Raw genomic sequence first — 26,969 nt, forward strand, 5'->3', positions numbered from 1 at the left:
GACGAACTTAACCTGGAATTGCTGCTGGATAGCCTCTTCTCAAGACTCGAGACTATGACCAAAGCCTTGTTAGTACCTGTAATCTCCAAGCTAGAAGGCATCAAGTCAAAACTTGACTCTTTTGTTTTCCATACATAATAATTGTTTTTCGGGGGATGATATAGTAGCCTGAGGGAGGGGAGGCGCTTGTCAAGTCCCCACTGGCCCGGAACACACACCCCAGGTCGGTAGCACCCAAGCACATCAGGCAACCTGTACTCAAGCCCAATTGGGTATGTTTCATCCTAGTAATACAATTACTGACTGTGCCCTGGGGAGGGGGGGGGTTGGTCACTGAATTCCGGGCAGCTCGTTAGGAAGCCCGGGAAAGTGTTAACGAGGACCCGCTATCTACACACACTTTAGTTCATCACAAACAGTTAATGTCTACAAACAAATGCATACTTGATCTCCCACCCTGATCAGCGCCCTTGGTAGCTGTGCTTTTGGGGGTCCCTCCACTTGCATCTGGAATTAAGGAAACCTCATTAGATCTGATACACAAGACCATTCACTGGTGTAATAACAATGTGACAAATGGCTCAAATATTACTCCAGACGTCATCAAGGCCAGAAGGGTTGGTTGGATCGGCCATGGGACTAGGAAAAATATCGAGGGGGATTGTATAATTGTCAACTTTAAGTTTCCCATGCAAGCCAAAGCATTAGTAGACTGTCAACACAAAAATGGTATCATATCTAAAATTAAAATAGTCCCATTGCAAACTTTTTATCCTACCAAACATTCCTTAGTAAACTGTGACTGGCAGATGCCCTGTTGGCAGAGGCCATTTAAGCTGGTCACACGCCCCCAAGAAAGCAGCTTAAACACTAAGGGCCAGCTGTAGGTAAATTCAATTTAGCGAGTCCTTAATAGAGATTTTTACCAATTGAATGTAGGTAGGAATCGCTAAAATATTAGCGATTCCTTAAAATTCCTTACTAACGAATCGCAAATTGAGATTCGTTAATAAGGAATACCTACCCATTCATTCCTATGGGCTAGGAGGCCCATAGGAATGAATGGGAAGATATTCACTATTTGCGATTCGGTATTAAGGAATCGCAAATAGCGGGAGCTATCTTAAGGGTGCCAGGGTGTCAAAAGGACACCCTGTTGCACCCCTGAAATGTGCGTTCATAAATTACTTATTTCGTCTTGTTTTTTTTTAAACCATGTCACAAAGTCCCCGGAAGAATATACTTATAGTTTTTGAGTTCTTAGTCTAACACGTTTTAAGATGTAGTCACGTGGTAGAACGTCCGGCCTTAATCACTGTGTTCCTCTTTAATTGTAGTGTAGGGCTGCTCATTTGCCCGGGAGTAGCTTTTTAGCTTCTGTCATAAATTTGAGTCCCCGGCATGCAAAAATGGGAGAGGAACCACTCAGCCAAGTTATTATCGCTTGCCGGCATGTTTTTATGTTCAGATTGAGACAACTAGCACGTAGGTATTTCCTTCTCAATGTCATTAGCGCTGGGCACACGCAAAACAGATGAATTAGAGTTTCGTTATGGTATCCACATAGTCTACATTGGAGACTTTCGTTCTGATGTTTCCACGACGGTCTTAGATCTTTTGAATAATGCAGACCCAGTCTATAGTCGATGAAGATTTTTTTTAAGTGTTGACTAAAGTGAGTTGCTAAATAGGTCTGCTGTTTCTGATAAGAGTAGGAAGAAATTACGGTCCAAGCATGGCATCGAGTAGCCAATATGGTTTTGTCCTCTAGTAAAGATTTCCTTTTTGCCACTCTGTTGGCTATTTTACAGAAAGAAGTATGTTCAATTTCTTTGTTCCAAGTTTCTAGGAGATCTAGTTCGTACAAGCAGGAGTTCAAGTAGGTTGCCCAAGAGTTTCCGGTAGACTCTCTGTCTTGGGTGCTTATCTCTTGCCAACAAACGTGGTCCATGGACTTGGGTTGGGCTAGCCGAAGTTTGTGACACCATTTTACAAACCTTGACATTGAACGTAGGTGTTGATTTTGTAAATCAAATTCGAGACGGATTTGAGCCGCAGATGCTGATTTAGGCAGATTGAACACAGATTTGTAGATTTTGTTCTGTAATTCGTTTAAGATTTTGGCCTCGCCTCCGAGCCAAGTGACTAGTCCATATGATAGTGTAGGTTGAATTTGGGCAGACATTACCCTAAGGAGGTGCGTGTAGTTGGGACCCCCCATTTTTTGTTGAAGCTGTCTATATGCATAAATCAATGTTTGGGACTTTGCTTTTATAGTCAGAGTGTGTTCTTTTTTTGAATTGCCTTTCCCAATCGTCACGCCTAGGTACCGGTAATAGTTCTCTTCTTCCAGTACTGACTTATCAATCGTCCATGTAAATTTAATCTTCTTATGCTCAACTAGTCGCAGAATTTTTGTTTTTCCCTATTTAATTCCAATTTTTCTTGTACTAAATAGGATTGAAGATTGGTTATTAGGCGTTGTAAACCTATTGGGGTTTTACTTAGTAGAACAATATCGTCAGCAAACTGTAGGATTGGAATATAATCGTTCCCTAGTTTGGGTGCGTGGCTGTTTATTTGTCCTAGGTTACTACCCAAGTCTGCCAAAAACAGGTTAAATAGGCACGGGGCCAGGACACAGCCTTGTTTTAAGCCGTCCTGAGTTTTAATTTTTGATGTTAAGCTCGATCCCTGGCCTAATTTAACCCTTGCCCATGTGTCGGTGTATAGGGGGATTATTGCGTTTAGCAACATCCTAGGCATCCCCCAGTCTTTGAGCTTTTCCCATAGTCTTGACCGGCTCACTCGATCGAAGGCTGCTCTTTTGTCTATAAAACACCCGTACAATCGTTGGTTCTTTTTCTCAGCTCTCTCCATTAGCAGTGCCAGTGTCGTCAGGTTTGGTGTTGTCCCAATCCCCTGTCTAAAGCCGATTTGCAAAATGGGAAGTAAGTTGTTGTTTTCTACCCATTCTTGAACCTGCTCTAAAAGACATGAAGCATACAGTTTTCCTTCTACATCTATAAGAGAGATCAGCCTATAGTTAGCTGGGTTTCTTCTGTTCCCCTTTTTGTAGATGGGGTGGATGATGTTTCCTTTCCACGATGTTGGCATAAGGCCAAAGATAAAGATTTGGTTGAACAAAGCTGTTAGGTGGTTGGACCAGAAGTCCTTATTTAATTTAAATACGGCTGTCGGTAGTCCGTTTGGACCAGGTGCACCCTCGGGTTTTAGTTTCTGTAAACGTTTTATTACACTTTTGCAGGATGTCAGTACTGGCTGGTCGCGATCCCGTTTTTCCTTGTCCAGGTCGATTAGCTTATTTAAACTTTCCTGGGGGCCCACTTGGTTACCTGAATCCGTTGCGTTAGTTGTCCGTTGCGTTAGTTGCCCGTAGCATTTTGTTAAATGGAGCAGTGTCCTTTGTTGCAAAGAGGTTCCTTACATGGGCTTCCCAGTCATCTGCATTGATGCCGGGATCTTGAGACATCTCTTCACCTTTGTTCAAATTATTAATAATCCCCCAGAAATCCCGAGAGTTTTGCTGTTTGCTGGCTGATAGAAGTTTTAGCCATATTGATTCTTTGTATTTCGCCTTTGCCGCCCACAGCATTTTACTGTAATTCTTCCTCAAGCTCCTTAACAGACTATGGTTTGAATTGGTTCCATGGTTTTTAGACGTGTGATCGTTCCGTTGCTCCCTAGATATTTTTTTTTTCCAGTCTTAGTTCTTCAGTGAACCAGGGTTCTTTTAAGATTTTTGAGTTGTTTTGTATGGCTGGGAGAGCAGAATGCTTTTGAATTAAAGTCTCAACCAGGTTTTCCCAGTGTTTTACAAGGTCTCCGTCGTCTAGTTGTTCACGTTCTGACATAAATTTGCTTGCTGTTGCCTGGATTTCTTCGATTTTTCCCCCTCTCCATCTGATTTTTCGCAAGTTAAATTTCTCCGGTAAGTGAGACAGGGAGATTGTCTTATTAAGCCTGGTGACTGCTGTTTTCAACCTGATGATTTGGGGAAAGTGATCACTTTCTGTACGCTGGACTATGTCATAGTCTACAATACTATCTATTATGCTCTTACTTATTATTGTAAAGTCTATGGTGGACTTGACTTTCCCACTCGTGTAAGTTGGTCCTGTTGTTGAGTTTCCCCTTTTTTTCACTTCTGAGGATTGTCAGGCCCTGTATTTCTAGTATATTCAAGAAGGTTGCTATGTAACCTGATCCGAGTTTTGTGATCTGGTTACGACTAGATGTTCCGTCTCTCATTAGGTTAGAATTATAGTCCCCTGAAATTATCAGTGGACATTGCTCGTTTGATTTCTGTAGGACTTTAATGAGTTTAGCTAGTGTTTCCATTTTTTCTTCCTTGCTTGACCGTTCAGGGTGAATGTAGACATTTATTATTAAAAATCGTTGTAACAACTTTCTGGTTATTTTTACTACTTGAACCCAGCTTAACCCCACGTCCAACATTTCGGTTTCCCAGTTGAAGTTCTGAGATACGTATGTCAATAGCCCTCCGCGTGGATGCCCAAATTTGGACAGCTTCTTTGCCAGAATGTGGTGTTCTGCGAAACCTGGAATTGCAGGATGTGTCAGGTTCCAGGTCACTTGGAGGAGGAGTATGTCGTGTTTTTGAAAAAAGTGTTGGGTCTCGTGATCCTGATCCATACTACTAAAGCCATGTGTGTTCCATGAACACAAATTAATTATTTCCGGATACGCTTTTTAGGTATGTTGGTTTAGTGTGTGTTTATTAAAAAATGGTATTGCGTCTGTTTTAGGAACTCTGTTGGTTTAGTGTCGAAGGGATCCACGACCAATCCTGGTCTGAACTAAGGGGTCCTTTGTTGCGAGGCTGGATTGGGTAAGTATGCGTTGTTCCAGGGGTTTTCTCCTGGGTAATAGAGCGGACACCATGGAGACATGATTTATACTTGTGGCCAATTGATTCATTCCCTTTTGGTGAGAAAGTGCCTCCGGTTAGGGGATATGGGTATCTGGGGCGTCTATGTTGGATCAAAGTTATACCCCAGCGCTCGAATGATCCTTTGTTGGCAAAGATTTTAGCTGCTGTGTCCTTTGAGGCCCAGGTGGTAACTGAGTCTTCTATGTCTGGAGAGTGTTTGTTTTGCCGAAATTCCACTGCCCCCAAGTCTTGGGAAACTATTCCCATTAGCTCTGGAATAGTGTTGATTAATTTTATTATGTTCCCTCTATTGAGTGTGTCGTGCCTGCCTCTTGTTACGTATTCTGGTATAAATGATAAAATTGGTTCCATATCTTCCTTGCAGATTGTTTGGCTTTCTCGGGAATCCGGCTTAAGAGATTCACCATTGCTTGTAGGCCTGGTTGGAGCCTGTCTTGAGCTTTGCTCCTTTTTCTTGTCCCTGGAGAAGGCCTGTTCTCCATTTATGCTTTGAATGATTTTGACTTGATCTTGTTTTTTGCTGTGAATTGTACATTGGCGTTCGTGTTCAATTTTTATGATCTTAATTGGGGTCTTGTCCCTAGTGAGTCCCCACGCTCCTGTTTGATATATTTTGGATTCAACTTGCGCTCGAGTAGAACTATAAACCGAACAATGCCTAGAGGAGCCCTTCGTCGTGATCTTCAATGGGGTCCGGTCGAACTCTTGATTAACAAGCCTAGTTTTGTGTCGTGAGTGCTTGGAGTTTTTATCGTGTACTCCGCCACCCCTTTTTTGTATTGTCTCTATGTTCCGAAACTTTAGAGGCGGACTGGCCTCGGTGGAAGTGGTTGAGTCAATTGAGAGTGAGTGGTGGTTTACTAAGTGCTTATTTCGTACGTCCTCAACTAGTGTGGCCGTTGTCAATCCTTGTTTGCCAGGCCTTTCTGTAATAATTCCGGATGTTAGTAGTGACAAACGCTGGTTTAAACTCCCGGTTGGTGTTAAGCCTGGTTCGTGAGGTGACTCAAGTGTCGTAGATTTCTTGTTCGGAAGGCTTAACCGTTCATGCTCTGGGTCCTCCGTTCTGCTAATCAAAGTGTTTGGAGGATTATGTAACTTTACTGGTTCTCCTCTTGAGTTGTTTCTGAATATCGGAAAGAGGAGGTCTGAGGCAGTTGGTTGGTTGCTTTTTGCCTTTGATCTTCCCTTCCTGGCTCGTTTCCTTTGCCTTTTTGTCAGATTGACTTGGGGTTGAGGGTGGAGAGTGACCGGGGGTATAGTTGGGTGAAGTTCAAGAATGTCAGTTTCCTTTGGCTGGTGCTCTGTACAGACTGTTTGGTTGAGTAACCTGTCCTCCCCTTTACTGGACTTTGTGCTTTGAGAACTTGAAACAATACTTTTTTCTTTTCTAGGATTGTTTTTTTTATTAACTGGTAGGTCTTGGTTGGTTTTGCGATTGTTTGATAATTTTACTACTCCCAGTATATCTTTTAGGATTTCTGGAAGAGATGCTAGTTTTTCAATGATACTCCCACATTCACAAATGGTTGGTGAAGGGTCAATGTGTCCTTTGTTGGATAAAAATTTATTTGGAGTATTGTTTGGGGAGCCCTCCACCCTTGATCTATTTACCAATGTAGATATTATTGTATCAATCTTGGAGCTAATGAGTGCAATGTGCTCTGCAATTACGTTTATGAGGTCAATTTGGACCTCCATTTTGTCAGACTGGTAGTTGAGCGCGTTTATAGCCTGGTCAAGTGTACTTATTGGTGCGTTCCCCCAGTGTACATTGGGCTCTTGGCTACCTGTACGCCCGTCCTGTTTGTCTGTAGGTGAGATCTTGCTTCCTGATGAGATGGAAATAGGCAGCTGCGTGTTTTCTTTGCTTGTTGTTCCTCCATAACTAATGCTGTCTTCTATCCAGATTCTTTGGTTATCGGGTTTTCTGCCAAATTGGATGGTGTGGAGGCAACAGGGCCCAGTGTAGGCTCCTTAAAGGGTGGGTCTTGTGATGGGGTAGACCCTGGCGCCGGTGTTTTTAATATACTTGTTCTTGTTGTTTTTTGTCGATTTAAACTGTTTAATACATGGGGGACTGTAACCGGACGTCCTCCCCTCCTGTCCTCTGTTTTGGTGATTCGTTAATTTCACCCGGAAGTGACTCTTTTGACAAGTCTCCGTTGTTTCAGTGGCCGTTTGAGTTCGTTTTTTCCAGACTATTAAAGATGTTCTCTAGAGATTCATTTCCTATACTTGTCAAAAAAAATCGGTGATGGTTGTTGGTCACTCATCACATCTCTTTTGCTTGATTGGGATTAAGTTGAGTCTGGTCCTCTTGCCGCAAAGGTGTCGACTTTGTTTTAGGCACAGGTTGGTTTAATTTATGGACCTGGGCCTGCACAGTTACCAGGCGATATCTGGAGGTTGATTACCCAAGTGTTCGGAGGGTAAAAGTGGGAGAGGTCGTACTGTTTCGCTAGATGTTAGGTTGAGTGGCCAGTTGCCCGGAAGAGAGCTTGCCAAAGGTTTAGAAGGTTTAGGCTTGGCTGGTTGGATGGGGCTCGGCAGGTTTTGTGCCTCCTTTGTTGTCGCAAAGAGTGCGGAAACCGGGTCTTTTAGAAAGAAGAATTTGTTGATCTTGAGCTGGCTTCCTGAATTGTGACCAGTTTTGACAGGTGTCCCAACGGGTCCAGCCGTCGATGTCCTCAAGACAGCTGGCCCTTCCGTTTGTACTGCTACTAGGATGTGGTTTTCGTGGGGGGTTGTGTTTTTTCTTTTTTTTGCCTTTTTACCCCGTGAAGCTTTACTCAGTGGCGCTTGCCTGTTTGTTCCTGATCTGATGTCCTTATTGCCTGGTTGCCTGCTTTTGGCTGGTTGTAGGCTCTGGATTTAGTGCCGGCTACTGGCACTCGGAAATGCCTGCACTCTCCTGGGCACTGCACTCGCCAATTTCCGGCAGTGCAGGGCCAGTGCAGGGTTAATGGGGCGGTGGGTCAGCAACAACAGCAAGTCAGCAGTGAAGGCGTGAGAGAGGCCGTAAGAGGCCGTGAGAGGGAGGAACCTACTCAATCGGTCACTCGCACGGTGTCTGACTTCTGGCCTCCGGCAAACCGCAAAACCTGGCCTGGACTAGGGCGACTCAATCATCAAATAAGGTGAGAGCCTGCAGGAAGTTTTTCAGCTGTATCATGCCCAACAGGTTCTGCTAGCACTGGTAACTGGCTAATAGAAGGGCAAGGTGGGGCAGTGGTTGCGGTTGTTTTCAAAATTAGAAGAGAACTCCACCTCTCACCCCTCACCTCTCTTATCTTCTGCTCTCCTCGATGCACTCTTCCGTTGATTCAACTGGTGCACTGGAGCTACTGCTGCTGATGGCACCGGTTCCGAGTCCGGCTCTTGAGGCTCTCTTGGATCACTTGCTGCCGCAGGAACCACTCAAACGGAAAGGCACCCGCTCCCGCTTCCCGCTGCCGCCACCGGACTCTCGCCCTGTCATCAAGGTCCAAGCACGAGGCCAACTCGGCGGCGGGTTCCGCTGGAGTGGAATCGCGGGAAGTCGCGGGAAGCCTGCAGCCAATCGAAAGGCCCCCAGCCCAAGCGGCACTCGGTGGATCCCCGAGCAACAGCTGGGCGGTGGGGCAAGTAGAGAGAAGCTGGAAGCTGGAAGAGAGCTGTGAAGAGCGGCTCCCGCTCGGTCGCCTACACAGCTCTGCTCTGCTCAGCACAGCATAGCACCCGGCGTCCCGGCAAACCGCAAAACCTGGACCAGACTCTCCGTCACCGTCGGCAAAGGCAGTCATTGTCCCTATTTTTAACAAGCATTGGCATAGCCAATAGGTCTCGCATTTGGGACCTTATAAGTGTTTAGCCATGCAACAGTTGCATAACTAAATACTTATAAGGTCCCAAAAGCGAGACCTATTGGCTATGCAAAGCGCCCGTGAAAATGAAAGTGATCGCGATCAAACATCAAAGCGGCCGCGAAAGTTAAAGTAATCGTGGTAAAGTGCGGCGCGTGCGCCCGCGCACATGTACTGTAGCTCTAGGCTGGCCTGAGCACTTTTTGGAGACCTCTCAATAAGTCTCGCCAGACCAGCGCATGCGCTGGGTCAGGCGAGACCTAAAAAGGGCCCCCGTGACGATCCGGCATGTTATAGGCCAATTTCGCTTTTAGATTCTGCGTCTAAAATTATGGGTAAGGTAGTTCTGGATCGCCTCACAGCCTGGCTTGATCACGCAAATGTTTTTTCCGATCTCCAATATGGGTTCAGGCAGGGGAAAGGGACACTTGATCAATGCCTGAATCTCTATTTGGTGATCGGGAAGTACACCGTTGCCAAGGGAGGTGTTCTGCATCTGGCCTTCATGGATCTAACCTCAGCTTTTGACCTTGTCAATAGGTCTAAGCTGTGGTTGATCCTTCATGATATAGGGCTAGATGCAGAACTGATCTCCTTCCTGCATACTGCACATGCTAACACCACGGCCGCGGTACGGTTTAAGGAGGACGGCAGCCTGACAGATTCTTGGCCAGTAGGAAGGGGGGGTCCGGCAGGGGTGCATTTTGGCTCCCCTACTATTTACCCTATACATTAATAAAATTAATAATTGGACACCCTAATATCATGCTGCAAGGACGTACCTAGGGCCGGCACCAAAATGATCCCCGCATTGCTGTACGCCGAGGACACGGTCTTATTGTCTAGAACTGCAAGGGGCTTGCAACAACTTCTAAATTGTTTTATAGATTTTATGAATTCACTAGATTTAATCACGAATTTTAAGAAATCCCATGCAATGTCCATAGGACCTCGAAAGGCGGCCAAGGCCAAATTTTATTGTAATGGGGACGAATTAACTAAGGTACCCACGTTCCCATACTTTGGGGTACTCTTTGATTACAAAGGTACATGGTGTGCGCAGCGAACACCTAAAAAGAACATTCTAGCTAGAGCGACTGGGGCCACTCTGGACTTTGCAAAAAGACTAGGGTCAAAACCCCTCCCAGCACTTTTGAAAGTCTATAACGCAAAATGTATTCCCATGGCTAGGTATGGATGTGATATCTGGGGTTACAAGGACGTGAAGAGCATACAAGTGGCGGAGAATAATTTTATGCGCAAACTTCTTTGGGTCCCTGTAACTACTCCTGTTTACTGTTTGCATGAAGAATTAGGGGATGGGGTATATTTCGGACCAGATCGCAGTTGCCCCATTGTTACGATGGCTCAGAATCTGGGCGCAACCTTCCCCAAATTTAACCAACTTATAATTTCGGATTGTACTGCGCTAGAGAGAGCCGTACACATCCTTTGGCTGAAATACATAAAGGAAGAGACAAAATGTCTTGGTTGTCCAGAATTGTTTATGACCCAGAGGCCCCTGGGCAAGACCGCGATCATAGACTTTAAACGGCAGTTTGTGCATAGGCGGAAATGCCTCAGGGAGGAGGCGGAGTTAGTTAAACATTCGGTGAGAACATACATTACTTTGAGTCTAGGCCCGCAGCTACAACCATATTTATCTTATGTCAACAAACTATACCATCGCTTTGTTTTGACAAGATTCCGCTTAAATATGGTTCCCTGGCTGCTGGCGTTCCCAAGAGGATATTTAAAACCTGAATCATTAAAACCTTGCCCTTGTGATAACTTCTTGGAACAGGATACCCTAATGTTGTTCTGCGCTTACTATGATTCTCTGCGCAGGCAGCACATTCTTCCTTTACTTAGAGATTGTCAGTTTGCCCAAGTGAGGCCAGCCCTGCTCTATCTAAAAATGTTAGCCTCACCTATGGTTTGCTTTGGGGTCGCAAGCTTTTTAGTCGGGCAATTAGATATAGGACTAGACTATCGCTGTAATAGCAATCCTGTGTTGCTTGCTGGTTCAAATATGTCTTCTTTTTTTTAATCAATACCTTGCATTTTTACATGTGATATTAACTATGGACTTGGTTTACTATTCTAGCACCGTGCACTTTATTTGATATGGTTTTTTAAAGGTTTTTTAATATGAATACTGTGATTGTAATACGGGACGGCTCTATTGTAATGTATTTGGATGGATTGTGTATTTTTATAATATTGTACGCTTTTATGACTCTTGGCTGTCAAATAAAGTACTTTTGACTGACTGTTAAGATACAAAACGTATTGATATTGATTTAACCTACCTTTTTAGAGTCACTAGATCTGCTTACACATACATTTCCCAAATAGTAGAGCATTAAAAAGTCTAATATGTTCGTAGGGCATGGAGCAGGTAATCATGCAGGGTTTACTCTACTCGGTGTTAGGACTAATTTATGCAATTCAATGAACTGCTTTTTAGTGTAAGCAGTGTTTTTTTTTTATCAGACATTGACCCAGGGCAAGAAAGGCAGAAAAGAGAGACAGAAGAAGAAATATAAGAAAATAGTAACGAAGGGAGATAGTAGAAATGGAAACGAACCTGCAAGATAACAAAATGTTTAGGATGGCATTAGGTGATATCAAGACTAGACAATCTTAGATTCGGCAAGTCCGTCATTCACCACTACTGATGGTGGGCACCTAAGAAAAACTTTGGGCACCTGCACTTACGTATTTATTGATCACAATTTAAACGCTGACTGCAAGTGTGGCTTGCTGTCTCCATTACCCTAGCATTTAGAAACATTTGGCAGACTGACGAAATTAGAAAGCCTTACTTTCTCAGATGCAGTTGCAATTCTTGTTCCTTGTAAATTTAATGAAATACAGCTTAAGACCCCTTCGTGCGCTGGTATGTCTACAGGTGGCTTTTCTGTATTTGCCAGGTCTACTATCTGTACATGCCCAGTATGTGTTCCAGGGAATGCAAGGAGGGAATTGTTACTGTTAGGACACAGAACGCAGAGTCCTAAAAAAAAAAAAACAAGAAAACAAGGAAAGTTATAATGTTCTCATAGAACTATTACCAATAAGCCACACAATCAGAAATATTGTATGAAGAAGGAATATAAACTTATGCTTAAATGACCATTCAACAGATTAAACAATTAGCAGTTATTACTAAAGTCTATGTGTCTACCGTCATAGCCCTCTTCTGTCTATCTTCATTGGAACCTGTTAAACATACCAAATTAAACTTACTTATGCTTAGGGGTGGGCGGTAAACTCCCCTCCTCTGTCGGAGTTTTGCCAACTTTGACCTCCGACTGGAGCACAGAGTTCCAGGAAAACTCCACAAACCACTGTTTGGTGGAGTTTTTTTCGTGCGCAGGTTGCTGGAAGCAAGCGAGAAAAGCGAAGCCCAAGGACGAGTCCTGACGTGATTTCTCAACGAGGGCGGTGGTGGCTACCGTTTATGTTGAGAATGCTGCCGCTCAAGTAGAAAAATCTACCCGAGCGGCAGAAAGAAGCAATGCCTTCTAGGGCGGTACGTGGTGCTGTTCGTGCTGATTTTCAGCACAGAACAAGCTACCAGCGCCAAAAATCAGGTGACCGGCTGAAATTCTGCTGCTCGCGGAACTCCACGGAATCTTGCTGAATTTTTATGTAACTTCACAGAATTCCTCAGCGAAAAACTCTGCGAGTTCCACCCACCCCTACCATAATTATGTTCTCCTGTGTCTGTATCTTCTCAAGATGAACATTCAAGAATGTAAATCTGAACTTCCAAAAACCTGTCAATGTCACACAACACATGAGCAGGACATATCACACTAGTGCAGAAAATAATCCCAAATAAACAATAATTTACAAATGGGATAACGGAGTACTTCACAAGGAGCAATTCATTTTTTACAATTAGTTACATGGTAAATGTGTCTAGGTTGTTCGTGAACACTAATAAGAAATGTAGAGGTCCACATGGCTGCTGCTTCATACAGACAAGGCCTAGGAAGTGAATAAACAGAAGCCCACGGTGACCGATCTGCTGGAACCAGAAACCAGAGATCCAGTCAAAGACAACAGCACCCCATCTGGCCTATGCTCTGTGTTAGACACGGGTAGCTTGGTGCAGAGCGGGCGGGCCAAACTCCGGAGGAAATGTGTAAAGCATCTGCACAGCACACACAGGCGACACACAAGGCACACTACAAAAAGAGACTCCACACTAGGTTGCATGAAAAATAACTTGTGTATTTATAAAAACACATTAGAATGCAGAACACAGGTGCATAACTTCCGTGCCAGCCGGCACCGGGTAACAATTCACAGGAGACTCTTTACAAGGCAGGGCCAATCGGGCCGCTGCCAGAACCAGCACAAGGTACAATGAGGATAAAGGTAAGTGCAAAGAATAAATGTAAAGTCCATCGGCTTTAGGGGAAGGCATTAGGCATCATCCTGAGCATAAGTGCATTATACATAAGACAAAGGCCCATTTTGCATAAACATATTAGCATCTTAGGGGTAGAACGCCACCTTAGGCATAGCATCAGGCATAAACATCTGCATGAGGCATCATTAGGGCGTAAACCACCCATCCTGCAACGAAAAGATCATGGCATCACAATAGGCAACATCACATGCAGTAGGCATTGCCATGTGCCCGAACACCTCAGGTTTTGTCAGTAGGCAGGAAAACAGTAGGCATATATCAGCAGGCATGAAAACTCATTATGCATCAGAACCCATAAGGCCTAGAACATTAGGCATAAAACCATCAGCAGTGTGAGCATTCCCTTAGCATAAACAACACCTTATGCATGCCATTAGCAAAGAAAGCCCCATTTGCATTAGGCCTAGAATGAAACTAGCATTGCATGAATCCAAGTGGGCCTGCGAACATAACCAAGACGTCAGGCATCAAATCAGCACTGCAACCATTAAGGAAGACATTAGGCATGAATAGATTAGGCATAGGAATACATTAGCATTGCAACCCTGCGGGGAAAGCATTAGGTAACGTTATAGGCCAAAAGACATTATCAACAGGCATAAACGTGAGCATACATCACATTAGGCATGAATATGGGCATTGGGCATCACCAGATACATTGTGCCTGTTTTACGAACCACCAACGTTACAACTGGCCACTGTCCAGCGTGGCTGTTGTGTCAAGTCAGTCCTGGCCCCTACTCTGGGACCTAAACAATATTGCCCCCAAAAGAACACTGGGCAAGCTGGAGTCCCCTTCTCTGGGGCTCAGAAGTCAAGAATGCCCCTTCGTTGCAGCTGACCACTGTCAGCCGGGGCAGCTGTGCAGGAAACCAATGCGTCACCCATGGTGCCCCTCCCGGCACCCGCGATGCTCCCAGGAGCCCCGCGAAAGAATCCTGGCACCGGGGGCGGGCACCGGCAATGTGCCCCGACACACCCCCACCAAGTAAAACCTGAGCCCCACTCACCAGGGCTCCTCTTGCGGCCTCCGCTGGACGCCTTCCAGCAGGGGACAGGCACCGGTATGTGCCTCGACCGTCCCTTGCTCTGCCAAGACCTCTCTGGACGTCTCACTCCGGCCGTCGGCTTCACCCGGGCTCTCTCTCTGGCATCCCCAGGCAGCGCTGTTCCTCTTGCTGGCGGGAGGCGGCTGCTCTCTCCGGGACTCTTCTCGTGCTGGGCTGGTGCTGCGGGGCTCTCCTCTCCCACACGGGAGCCCCGCCTTCCTCGTGGCACGTCTCCGGGCTTCACCCGGGCCCCCTCCTGGGACCCGGGACTTCTAGTCCTCGGCTTGGGGAGGCGGGGTAGGCTCCCGTCCTCCTTCTCGGGTCTGCGCCAGTGCGGGGTGGTCTCCCGCCTGGCGCCTTTTCAGATGCAGGCTTCCTGTCCCGGCCGGGCTTCGGTGAAGCTCCACCCACGTCCCGGCCGGACTGCCTGACTTCCGCGCCGCGTCTGTGGCGCGGCCTCTCCCCGGGCCACAGAGGTGATCTTGGCAGTTCCTCTGCGGGGCAATGAGGGGTAAGCTCCCTCCGAAGGTAAGGCGCACACGCGGGGTGGGCTCTCGCTACTCTTAAACAGTGCTAGGGCGGCAATGCGGGGCAGGCTCCCGCTGGGTAACGTCACACGCGGGGTGGGCTCCCGCGACGAACCACTCATGCATGGTTGTCTCCCGCTAGTTCCAAGACATAGCTCCTCCTGGGCAGCACTGTAGGCAGCAGTAATGCGGGGTAGACACCCGCGAAATTAGCATAAGGACCGCGAGGTAGCCTCCCGCTTCAAGCAAGCAGGCAGGCAGAAGGGAACCTCACACGCCGGGGTTTTCTTATAGCGCTTTAGTAGCACCACGCTGCAGGCGCTAGCTCCTTTCTTCCTGCAAACAGGCTGGAAAAGTACTGGGTAAAATGTAACGCTCCAGGGACAGTCAGATAGCGCCTCTCACCTCCTGGGCAATGGAAATGTTGCACTCCAGGGACAGCAAAATAGCTCCTCTCTCCTGGCACTCCACATGCAGCACTCACGAGGCGCTAGGGGCCAGGGGCACACAGTCCCCCCACATGAAAGTAGCGCCCACTCTCCTCACCTCCCGGTACGCAGTTGTAGCACTCACGGGGCGCTAGGGCAGGAGAGCAGGCAGGCAATGCTGGGCCAGATCAGCAGTCAGGGGGCACTCATCAGTATAGGACAGCTGTTCCTGGAAACAGGCAACCCTCATAGCGTGGCACTCCTCCTGGCATACAGTCTGCACTCCAGTACAGGCTCTCACTGGCCCTGTGGACAGCAGAGGGGTTACAGTTGGGCACAGGGGCCAGCACACAGGCCCATGCAGTGGTACCTCCTGGCAGAGTGTCCCCTCACATTCAAGTCCACGCTCCATCTGAGCACATGGCACAGCCCCCCTATATATACACCCCTCCTCCCACCTACCAGAAAGGGCTAGAACCTTCCAGAAGGCTCCTGGCAGTTTCAGTCCCAACTGTCACTGTGGGGGGAGGTGTAGAGCACCCTGTCACTTCAAACACTTCAAACACTAGACCGCCAACCCACCTCAGTCAGGCGGCACATGTGCAGACAGGAATGGTGTCCATTTTAAAAGTGACATTTTACAAAGGTGCATTCCTACAATGGTGGAAATACAGGTGCGTACACCATTGCATAACATTTAACATTTGTATTTCAAATACATCAACATGACATGTTGATTCCCACAAAAGCGAAAAAATTCAGGGAAAAAGGGCCAAGTCCAACACTCTGCTAGGCATGGACCGGATACCACCTCACGTAGATCGGGGCCCCAGCCTCACAGGAAAGATGAAGCCAAGGGCCCCAACCAATAGCTGGATGCACAGATACTAGGCCTTACTGAGCTGATGGGATAAAGATTCCTCTATATAGCAAACAGCCCATATTCACAACATGTAAGGTCATGTGGAGGACAGAGAGCAGTTGCTAGATCAGGACCCTCAGTTCCAAGGAAGAAGTAAGGGGGGATGCATGCTGCGAATAGCTATGAAGTGCAACACACCTCATATGTGAGATACTGCGCACAAGGGGGCATTGGATTCTTATAGGAAGGCATATTTTCAAACTGGCCCATAATCATTGTGACATATCTGGTATTTCTTGATTTGGGAACGTAAGTAGAACCTAATAATTAGGTGGGCCCAAAAGTGAACTAGGGTGAATTTCCCCACACTTGCGCACAATATTAGTTGCTCCCACACTGCTATCTGCTCTACTACGCAGAGTAGGTATAGAACACTTCTGAGAGTAGGTGCTGTGTCCAGAATGGATTGGGAGGAAGAGAGTGAGTGTGTGCCACTAGGACGAGTGTGTATGTGTACCACAAATGCATGCTTTATCCTCCTTTGCAGAGAGCTGAAGTTGCTTTTCTTACATTTCTTTTGTCATGCTTAGACACAATACTGTAAATAAACGTCTGGTGAGTAGAAACTAGCCAGCTTGTGACTGTCTAAGTGGAAGGATGCATGATAACGTGTTTTCAGGGTGTGCACACCAGAATTACAATTTGAAACATGAAATTCCTATAGTACACAACACAAACTACGCAGTATGCTCACTTGAGATGAGGTTGAAGTCAAATAGAAGCACATACACAAGGCCCCGAGATGGTTTGTTCTGCATTCGCTCAAGAGGAACAATGTGGGCCCTTAAATTTCAGTGTGTGAGAGTATGTGTGTTTTTAGTTAAGGATTACTGAAGGTGACTAGCGTTTACAACAAAATATTGTAAAAATAAGAAACACAATAGTTTAAGTGGTAGTTAACCCTCACCCCTTCCATGTCATCTTTAAAAGTTAGCACATTATGTAAGTCATGCAATGCTGCATTATATCTTCAATAATACCAATCAAATTATAAACACCAGCACAGAAAACTAAAATCACAATCAAACTGTATTATACGAGAGGCAATTAACTCCAGGATTACAAGTTATCGGCATGCTTAGAAAACTATACTGTCTATACAATATTGTTTTAATAAATAGCAACATCAACGAACAATAAAAACATATTTGCTCAATTGACTACATTTACCCCAGCAATGTAATAATGAAATCAGTTCATCTGTCACACATTGAGTTGATTACATTTACTATATAATTGCCACCTTTCACACCATGGTGGAGGTTTCAGTGGGCCCAGTAATTACGGAACTTAGATGCGGGGAAAGTCCCTCCACAAGACTAGGCTATTTCATGAAATGGAAACATTTCTGCATATGGTGCCAGGAAGATGGACATAATCCAACTACCTGTCAGGAGGACTTTATTTTACCTTACCTGCTTTATGTGGTTCAAGACAAGCCTCAATTCACTAAAGGCTCATCTGGCTCCTATTACGGAACCCAAAAAATCCCCAAATCAGCTATAATTTTTAGGTTGAAGGCTTCCAGACAGCTGAAGATATCGTGGGACATTCCGACCATTGCTTACCATTGGTTTTGCGGTTTGTAACTCACATTTCATTGCTTTCTATCTCCTGGCTCTATTTGTTTTAGGTTGCCCAGTTTGACAGTTTGAGTTTGTCCCTTACGTTGCCCAAACCTTGTTTACTATATCGCCTTCCAAGATCTCACTTTCTGTAAATAGGCCTTTAAATCTTATTCTTATCTTGTCACATTTGCTGTGCATTTAACCACAAAGGTCAAATGTCAGGCTTCGTCTTACGAGGGAGCTTGGTATTTACTTTTTTCTGTGAGTTTAAAGTGAAATTAAGAGAAATGCAGATTACTCTCCCAATAGAGCCCTTTTATGCTCCAGTTTACGAGGCAGTAACATAGTACTTAAAACAGGCCTGCAGGGAGGAGGTGCACGCACTTTCTGTGGCGGTGTTAACATATATTTGAGTCAAGGATCTTCTATCAAAGCACTGTTGGCTTTTGCATAATGTGACCCTCTAGTGAATGTTTCTGGTTACAGTCAGCGAGTCCGAGTAGCAAACACTTTTAATAATATCACTACTAGCAAGCCAAAAGGTGTTGTCTATACAACGACACTTTATGAACAATAGCCTCAGTATGTGCAATACGTGTAGTAGCCTCATGCCATAAAAACCTAGATAACACAGATTAGTGCTTTCCTGAAAACTAAACAGCAGCCCGAAAACCCACTACATTATTTACACTATAGCCTTCAACATCCTGCCTATGTCAAAACATAGTTAGTATACTATTTGGTGTATGCATGTGTTGTCAACAACAACGAAATAGATTAACATCTTCCACTGAAACAGCAATGGCCTACCACCAGGGCCGGCTTTAGCATTGCTGACATCTGGTACAACACTCTTTATTGGCCCCCCTCCCAATGACCTTCTTCACAGATTCCCCGACTACAACTTTCCAACAGTTCCCTCTCTCACATATTTTTTATCTGTTTAACCCTACTCATACCAGTGCACGCTGTCAGAGCACACATCATACACAGACAATGAATCCTAATTATGTAAATCACTCTATAGGAAATGTTACATAAAACAATGAGGTTTACAGGGTGTACAAGTCACATGTCACCCATAGTGGTAGGGACTTGGTGTATGGTTTCGAGAAGCAGAGGCTCAGGATTTCAAACGTAACAGTGTTTGGGGTTGCCTTTATTAATAAAAATCTATTCCTTACCAAACCTTTTTACTAACATTAGGATAATGAAAGGCTGCGGACAAAAAAACTCTGACATAGGCCTTGCAGTTTTTGATTGCCGCTCTTTGATGACCGTTCATAGCTCACTGTGCTACATTAGGGTTTTAACTTGGAAGTTAAAGTAACAAAACGATCTCTCTGACAAAAGCAGTAACCCACTGAGCTATCTAAATAATATACATTTGTGGGATCTGCATAATACACGTTCTTTGCGGCAGGCATATTAATCATCTGCACAACTATTTAGTGATGAATGTATCTGCTGGCGAGAGATAAGTCATGCCAGAGTTATTGTGACATTATTATTGTTGTCAGAGCATTGCTGGACATACAATAAACTTTGAGGAAGGTACTTTTATAACATGAAATTGTTTTTAAAAAACAGCATCCCTCGAGCTCACTGCCAGGTGCGGTGCCGACGGATGCACTGCCCTGAAACCAGCCCTGACTATTGCTCGTCTTCAAAGGAACTCAGCATGCCTTTTTGGTATATACCCTTTGCACACGCAATTGAAGGAATGGACTTTCAATTCACACAAGAAGTGCAATTGCACAAGGAGAATAAGGAATCATAGATACATTACAAATACACTATTGATTTAATTTATAGTTATTACAGAAAGTTAAAGGACAATATTTATTTTGTTGCGCAACGGGTTAACACACTCTTCTTACACCACTGCGCAATAACATTCATTTTGTTTCAATCTCTATTTTCATACAAAGTATACTGCTTCATGACAAGATTTCGCTAACACCACCACGACTTAACCATCAACAACACACCTCTCTCTCTTCATCTGTCATTTGGAAATACACTTACTAGACCACAATTTCAATATGTGCAGCAGATGCAGTAACACCAAAGCCAGGCTCTTCCCTCCACTCCACCTCTGCAATCCCTTCTGTGGTTGCTCCAGCGCACATGAGATTAATTTGGTGGAATGTGGCTGGCCTAGCCAGTAAACTGGGCACTCAAGATTGGATAACTTACATCGAGTCCGGGGATGTTTGCATGCTCCAAGAGACTTGGGCAAGGGAAGAATATAAGCACCAAGGTTACGTGTCATTTTTCATCCCGGCTAGGTGGGAGGGTAAGTGCCGCCCCTCTGGTGGACTCATAACTTGGGTGGCATCCCACTTAGGATGCCAGGCTTCACGCCTACCGGTGCCATCAGACGACATCCTAGTGGTTTTATTAGCCTGGCCGAACCTAGCGAAACTTGCCCTGATAAATATTTACTCCAGGCCAGTGGGAGCTTCGCGTGAATCTTCCACTATAGAGGAGCTTTCAGCCTATTTAGCGGAAATGCCAAGAGACATTCCTTACATAGTGGGAGGGGATCTAAATTCCCATTTCGAGCCGCTGGTCGGCCTCGTAGAGGGATTCCCCATGGAAGAAGAGTCCAGGTGGTCAGTACCCTCTGTTGTAGCACCCTCCCCAAAGGCATGGACGCCTGTAGCACTGAAGATTACTGCCCTTACCCTAAAGCATGGAATTAGAGCCTGCAATGGACGTATTAAGTCTGATGTACCAAGCAAAACCACGTATAACAGAGTGGGAAGAGAGTCCCGCTTGGACTATGCCCTTGTACAGATAGTGAACTGGTCTTCTATCTTGGACTTTAGGGTTATGGAGAGACTAGATAGTGATCATAACGCCCTTGAACTCGATCTTAGTCATCCCGGGCTAGAGGCCTCCATAACAACCTTTGAGGAGTTCAAACCTGAACTTCTATTAGATAATAACAGGAGAAGAATCAGGTGGGATAAACTAGCTACGAGCCAAGTGAAACTCTCGAAGCTCTACGCAGGTTTAATTCCTATTTTGGAAAAAGTGGGAGATCTAGCCAACGATGTGGGCAATAAAGACCACCATGAGAAATTATATCAGGCTCATGAGGACCTTATAAAGGGAGCGGCCTCTGAGCTTTTTAGCAAGGTCCAGAATCAGAGGAGGGCCCAGCAACACAAGTCCTTATGGTACAATGCTGCCTGCAGGAAGGCAAAGGGAGAACTCCTCAGAAGCATCAAGGAGGGAACAGGCAGAGAGAAGCTGCGAGAAAGTAGACGGGCTTATAAAAAACTAGTCACCCATGCTAAAACCGAATGGGAGGAGAACCAGTGGGAGGAGCTCACCACTTCCCTCGCAATAAGAGACCACCGAATGTTTTGGAGAGTATTAAATGGGGGGTCGGGGAACCTCCATTCGGCAATAGAGCCAAATATTGCAGCAGGGGTGTGGCAGGCACACTTCCAGTCTCTCTACAGTTCTGAGCTGGGAGAAACTAAGATTGACATCGGTACTGGATTGGCAGAGTATGACGGGGACTTGATAACAGTGGGGGAGGTGAAGGTAGCATTAATGGGACTTAAAGGTGGAAAGGCGCCAGGATTGGATGGCCTGCCCGGGGACCTGTTTAAGCAGGAGCCCGATGTTTGGGCCCCCTATCTGGCCGCTGTGTTTAATGGAATTTTGCATGGCATGGAAATCCCGAGTACTTGGCTGGGGGCAGAGGTGGTTCCTATATTTAAAAAGGGCTCGCCCCTGCTCCCAGCCAACTATAGACCAATCAGTTTAATTGACGTGTCACAGAAGCTGTTTGGCAGGATACTGCTGAATCGGCTCCAGGACTGGGTGGAGGAAACGGGCGCTCTCAGTCCGTACCAGGCGGGATTTAGGAAGGGAGTTTCTACAGTGGATCAGGTTTTTCGTCTGAACGTTATCTATTGGAGGGCAGCGATATTGGAAGGTGGCAGTTTATACACCATATTTGTGGACCTGAGGGCCGCCTTTGACCTCGTGCCCAGAGGGAAACTCTGGAGTGTTCTGTCTGAGATGGGGGTCCCCCCAGATATCCTGATAATTTTAAAGAGATTGCATCATAATAACTATGCCCGGGTCAGGTGCGGGAAACTTGGGGAATTAACGGACAGATTCCCCGTTGACAGGGGGGTTAGACAGGGCTGTGTATTGGCACCGACCCTGTTCTGCCTCTTTGTCAACGGGGTAATCGCCCATCTCAATGGAACTGAATACACTGACGCCCCAAAATTGAATGGCAGCAGGGTGCCTGCAATCATGTTTGCAGATGACACCCTGCTGCTGTCCAAAACCCCTATGGGGATACAGAGGATCCTTGATTCTTTTGTGGCTTTCTGCACAGACAGGGGGTTAGAAATCAATGCTACCAAAACCAAGTTTATGGTCCTGAACCCAACCCTAAGATCACGCCCGAACCCCCTACTGGGAGCATCACGTTTAGAGAGAGTCTCCACCTTTGAATATCTAGGTGTAACGTTGAATGAAACCATGTCTTGGGGAACTCACCAGACTAGGGTTAATCTTAAATTAGTGCAGACCACTGGCGGCATTGCTCGGTTGATGAAAAGCTCCACATATCGACCGTTGGGGCCGCTTATCCAGATATACAAGGCACAGGCTAGAGGAGCTCTGATGTATGGGGCGGAACTGTGGGGTCATACAGCCTCCTGCAGCTTGTCTATAACTGAGAACAACTTCATTAGACAGATAGTAGCACTCCCGTCCAGCACTCCGCTCCTCCCCCTGAGGATGGATCTGGGACTGAGACCAATAGCAGATGAACTAGGTCTCAGACCCATAGTCTTCTGGCGAAGGCTATGGAGCAGTGAAGAACTTTCTTCTTATAGGGCGGAACTGAGGGAGTTTCTAACCCACCCTAAAGCTCTACAGATCCCGTGGATAAAATATATAAAAAAGTCCTGTGTGAGACTGGGGCTCCCCGACCTGTGGTCGGATCCAGCTAACGCCTCACTAAGGATCCCACGAAGAGCTTTGGTCAATGCTTATCACGAGCAGAAATTATTTATGGCCCTAGACTGCAAGGATGAGGGGTCATTAACATTTGTATTCGCGCAAAGCAAGGACTCATACAGGCTGGAGAGGGTTCTGGACGCTATGTCTCCTGTGTTGGCCAGGAAGCTATTTCTCCAATGGAGATATGGCACATTGCCTCTGCGATCTTACACCTGCTCCTGGTCAACACCGCCCTCTACCAAGCAATGCCCGGCATGTGTGTGTGCCGAGGAAAGCGATCTGCATGTGCTCTTGTTTTGTCCAACTTACAAGGCCGCCAGGAAATATTGGCTCCTACCACTCATTAGAAACCTTGGTTTTAGGGAGTACCTCCCGGTGTATAGAATTTTAAAAACTGACGTTTCAGGTCCAATTGTGTTTGCATTAGCCAAATTTCTTACTAATGTCTGGTATATTCGCACCCGTATTCTAAAGTCGCAGGCTCTCACCTAATTTTAAGTCCAAATTTTAATCGCATGGCCTTTTATCTGATGTGTTTCCTGATTATTTTTCCTTGATGGTTTTACATGTTTCATATGTGTTTCTTTTGTATATCTTTTATGGCCAAATTGGCCGAAATAAAGATTAAATATATATAATATACATTTGTGGGATCTGCATAATACACGTTCTTTGCGGCAGGCATATTAATCATCTGCAAAACTATTTAGTGATGAATGTATCTGCTGGCGAGAGATAAGTCATGCCAGAGTTATTGTGACATTATTATTGTTGTCAGAGCATTGCTGGACATACAATAAACTTTGAGGAAGGTACTTTTATAACATGAAATTGTTTTTAAAAAACAGCATCCCTCGAGCTCACTGCCAGGTGCGGTGCCAACGGATGCACTGCCCTGAAACCAGCCCTGACTATTGCTCGTCTTCAAAGGAACTCAGCATGCCTTTTTGGTATATACCCTTTGCACACGCAATTGAAGGAATGGACTTTCAATTCAAACAAGAAGTGCAATTGCACAAGGAGAATAAGGAATCATATATACATTACAAATACACTATTGATTTAATTTATAGTTATTACAGAAAGTTAAAGGACAATATTTATTTTGTTGCGCAACGGGTAAACACACCCTTCTTACACCACTGCGCAATAACATTCATTTTGTTTCTATCTCAATTTTCATACAAAGTATACTGCTTCATAACAAGATTTCGCTAACACCACCACAACTTAACCATCAACAACACACCTCTCTCTCTTCATCTGTCATTTGGAAATACACTTACTAGACCACAATTTCAATATGTGCAGCAGATGCAGTAACACCAAAGCCAACATCAACACACAATAATGATATATATTTTTAATTATCAGAAGACCACAGCAGCACATTTACTTATTTCAACAACACTTTAACACACACTACCTACACCACTGCGCACCTTTAAAAAAATATATTTCACCCTTTTCCATTATCACCTCAAACAGTCAAATATGTCCTTCGGAATCAACAACAAACTATCATCAGTACTATTCTATAGCCCATCACTAGGCTTAGCGCTCTCCAATACACACTTTTTGCTACAACAATTCCATGAAAATAGTTTACATTTGTGCAGCAGGTGCAGTTGCTCAAACACACTTTGGGCTCAAGTACACAGTGCAAAAAAAACAAAGCTTCGTTTTGGACTAAACCCACAAGGGGCATAATTCATTCAAAGCACCACGGAATTTCACACAATGCCTACTGCAATGTGCAAAACAAGGAATTTTGAAACTGACTTCATTGCTTTTTTTTCTATGAACAACTACATTGCCACTGCGCCACACACAAACCCATTAAACACACGCTAGTACATTAATTTACCCACCTAAATATTTAGCTCATATCCATACAATGGCGTATCTTCCATCGGTGCAGCAGGTGCAGTGGCTCTAGAACCATATTCACTGTCGTGTACACTTTCAATCTCTAGGACAGCTGGTTTTTTTTTTTACATCTGCGTTACTTTTAAGCAATCAAAAAACAAACACAATCATTCTCCTTCTGTAGGCCCATAAACCACTTCTCCATTTACCTTAATTTTTAGGCTGAAGTCTACCAGACAGCAGCAGTCTTGTTTGCCAACGACATCTTGGGGACATCTGGAAAGCTTCCTTGGGAATGCATTCTGGCCACTGCTTACCATTGGCTTTGCAGTTTGTTTAAATCACATTAGTTTTGTTTCTGTTTGCGGGCTTTATTTGTTTTAGGCTGTCTAGCTTAAATTTGTCCTTTCCAATGCCCGACCCCTATCTACTGTTTTCTTCCAAAAATACTGGATTTCCTTAAACTGGCCTACAAATCGTATTCTTATCTTATCACATTTGCTGTGCATTCAAAAACCAGAGGTCAAATTACAGGCTGTGTCTTTCAGGGAGCTTGGTATTTACTTTTCTTTCTCTGACTTCAAAGTGAGAGGATTTCTGTACCAATCATACTGGCTACTGGGGGGGTGCTTGAGAAAAGCTGTCTGATGTTATTTTTCGATCCAAGCAAGCAAAGGAGGGTAGGTCCATTGCGGTCTCTACGTCAAAGCCACTTAGAAGCTGTGCCCCAACCTCTGCTGCTTTTTAACCTATGAGGCATTTCAAGCTGATTCATAGGGTTGGACGGTCAGTTTCAAAACTCTCATTAAACCAGGGAATCTTCTTTTAGGAGAATCCCTACCTTGTACAGCACATGTTAAGGTATGGGGTAAGGTTATTTACACCCTTTCTTTTAGGCTCTGAAGTAGCTCTGCAGATCCTTTTTGGGAAATCATACGTGAAACATGTCAACCTGACCACACTCACTGTTTCAGGCTCCTGCAATACATCATTCGTGTACAGTAGCCCTAAACCTTATCATGATTTTTGAGCCATGCCAAGCGAACCACTGTGTTAAATTCTAATTTGGTATTTCTTAGACAGTTTTAACTTCCTTCACTTGACTAGACACACTCACTGCACCCCCCAAAAAAAGAAGTCTAAATCCTTCGCTCTTCTATCCCTCCACTATCCTTTTTAATCAAAATAACAGACTAACATGTTCACTTCTCAAATTTCATATTTCACTATACTAATTCACTACTAATCCTTTATGGATTCCAGAGTAGCGTGCTACTCACCCAAAAAGCTCTTCAACACCTCAGCAGAGGTAGCAAGCACTATATAAATCCAAACCTTTTCCCTCTTCTATCCCTCCACTACCCTTCTCTATCCAAATAACTGAAAAACATATCCACCACTCAAATTACTTTCATATTTCAATATAATAGTTTTGAACACTAATCCTTTATGTTTTTTGGAGTAGCGTGCTACTCACCCAAAAAGCGCTTCAACACCCCATCAGGGGTAACAAGCGCTATATAAATGCAAACCTTTTTCCTTTTTCTATCTCTCTACAACCCTTCTCAATCCAAATAACTGACTAACATAAACATCACTCAACTTACTTTCATATTTCACTATACTAATTCAACACTAATCCTTATAGGTTGCGGAGTAGCGTGCTACTCGCCACAAAAGCGCTTCAAAACCCCATCAGGGATAGCAAGCGCTATATAAATGCAAACCTCTTTTCCCTCTTCTATCGCACCGCTACCCTTCTCTATCCAAATAACTGAATAACATATGCACCACTCAAATTACTTTCATATATCATTATACCAATTTTCAACACTAATCCTTTATGGGTTACGGAGTAGCGTGCTACTCGCCGAAAAAGCGCTTCAACATCCCATCAGGGGTATCAAGCACTATATAAATTGTTAGAAATGGGGGTCTCTAGTTGGCAAGCGCTTGCACCTTTGTCCAAATAGGGACCTTCTTCCTAGTCAGGGTAAGGGAGTTACACTCCTAAAAAAAAAACCCTGCTCACCAACTTGGTAGCTTGGCACGAGCAGTCAGGCTTATCTTAGAGGCAGGGTGTAAAGCATTTGCACATAACCCACTATAATACAGTGTAAGCAATACAAAAGGATACCACACCAGTTTAGAAAAATAGGCAATATTTTTATATACTTTAAGACAAGACCAAAAACGATAAAACTCCACAATACAGAACTTTAAAATCTACAGTTGTCAAAATAAGCTTTAAAAACAGTTCCTTGATGTTGATAGCTCCGTCCGGGGCTATCACGGCGTTGTGAGAAAACAAATCCAAACAGTTCTGGCTGACAGCGGCATCGCGGGCCAGCTACGGTGTCAGGAAGACTCGCAA

At 44.9% G+C, this 26,969-nt stretch overlaps 1 protein-coding gene across 2 annotated transcripts in view; it reads right to left on the reverse strand.

Moving 5' to 3' along the window:
- WDR45B (WD repeat domain 45B) overlaps positions 1–26,969 on the reverse strand; it is a 524,626-nt gene that overhangs the window by 133,615 nt on the left and 364,042 nt on the right. For both annotated transcript variants that reach the window (XM_085616786.1, XM_085616787.1), the window contains one exon: positions 11,610–11,800. In XM_085616786.1, the coding sequence (XP_085472912.1) occupies positions 11,610–11,800 (191 nt within the window). The remainder of the gene's footprint in view (positions 1–11,609; positions 11,801–26,969) is intronic.

Source organism: Triturus cristatus, chromosome 7 (genome assembly GCF_964204655.1).
Source record: "Triturus cristatus chromosome 7, aTriCri1.1, whole genome shotgun sequence".
Taxonomy (NCBI): Eukaryota; Metazoa; Chordata; class Amphibia; order Caudata; family Salamandridae; genus Triturus; species Triturus cristatus.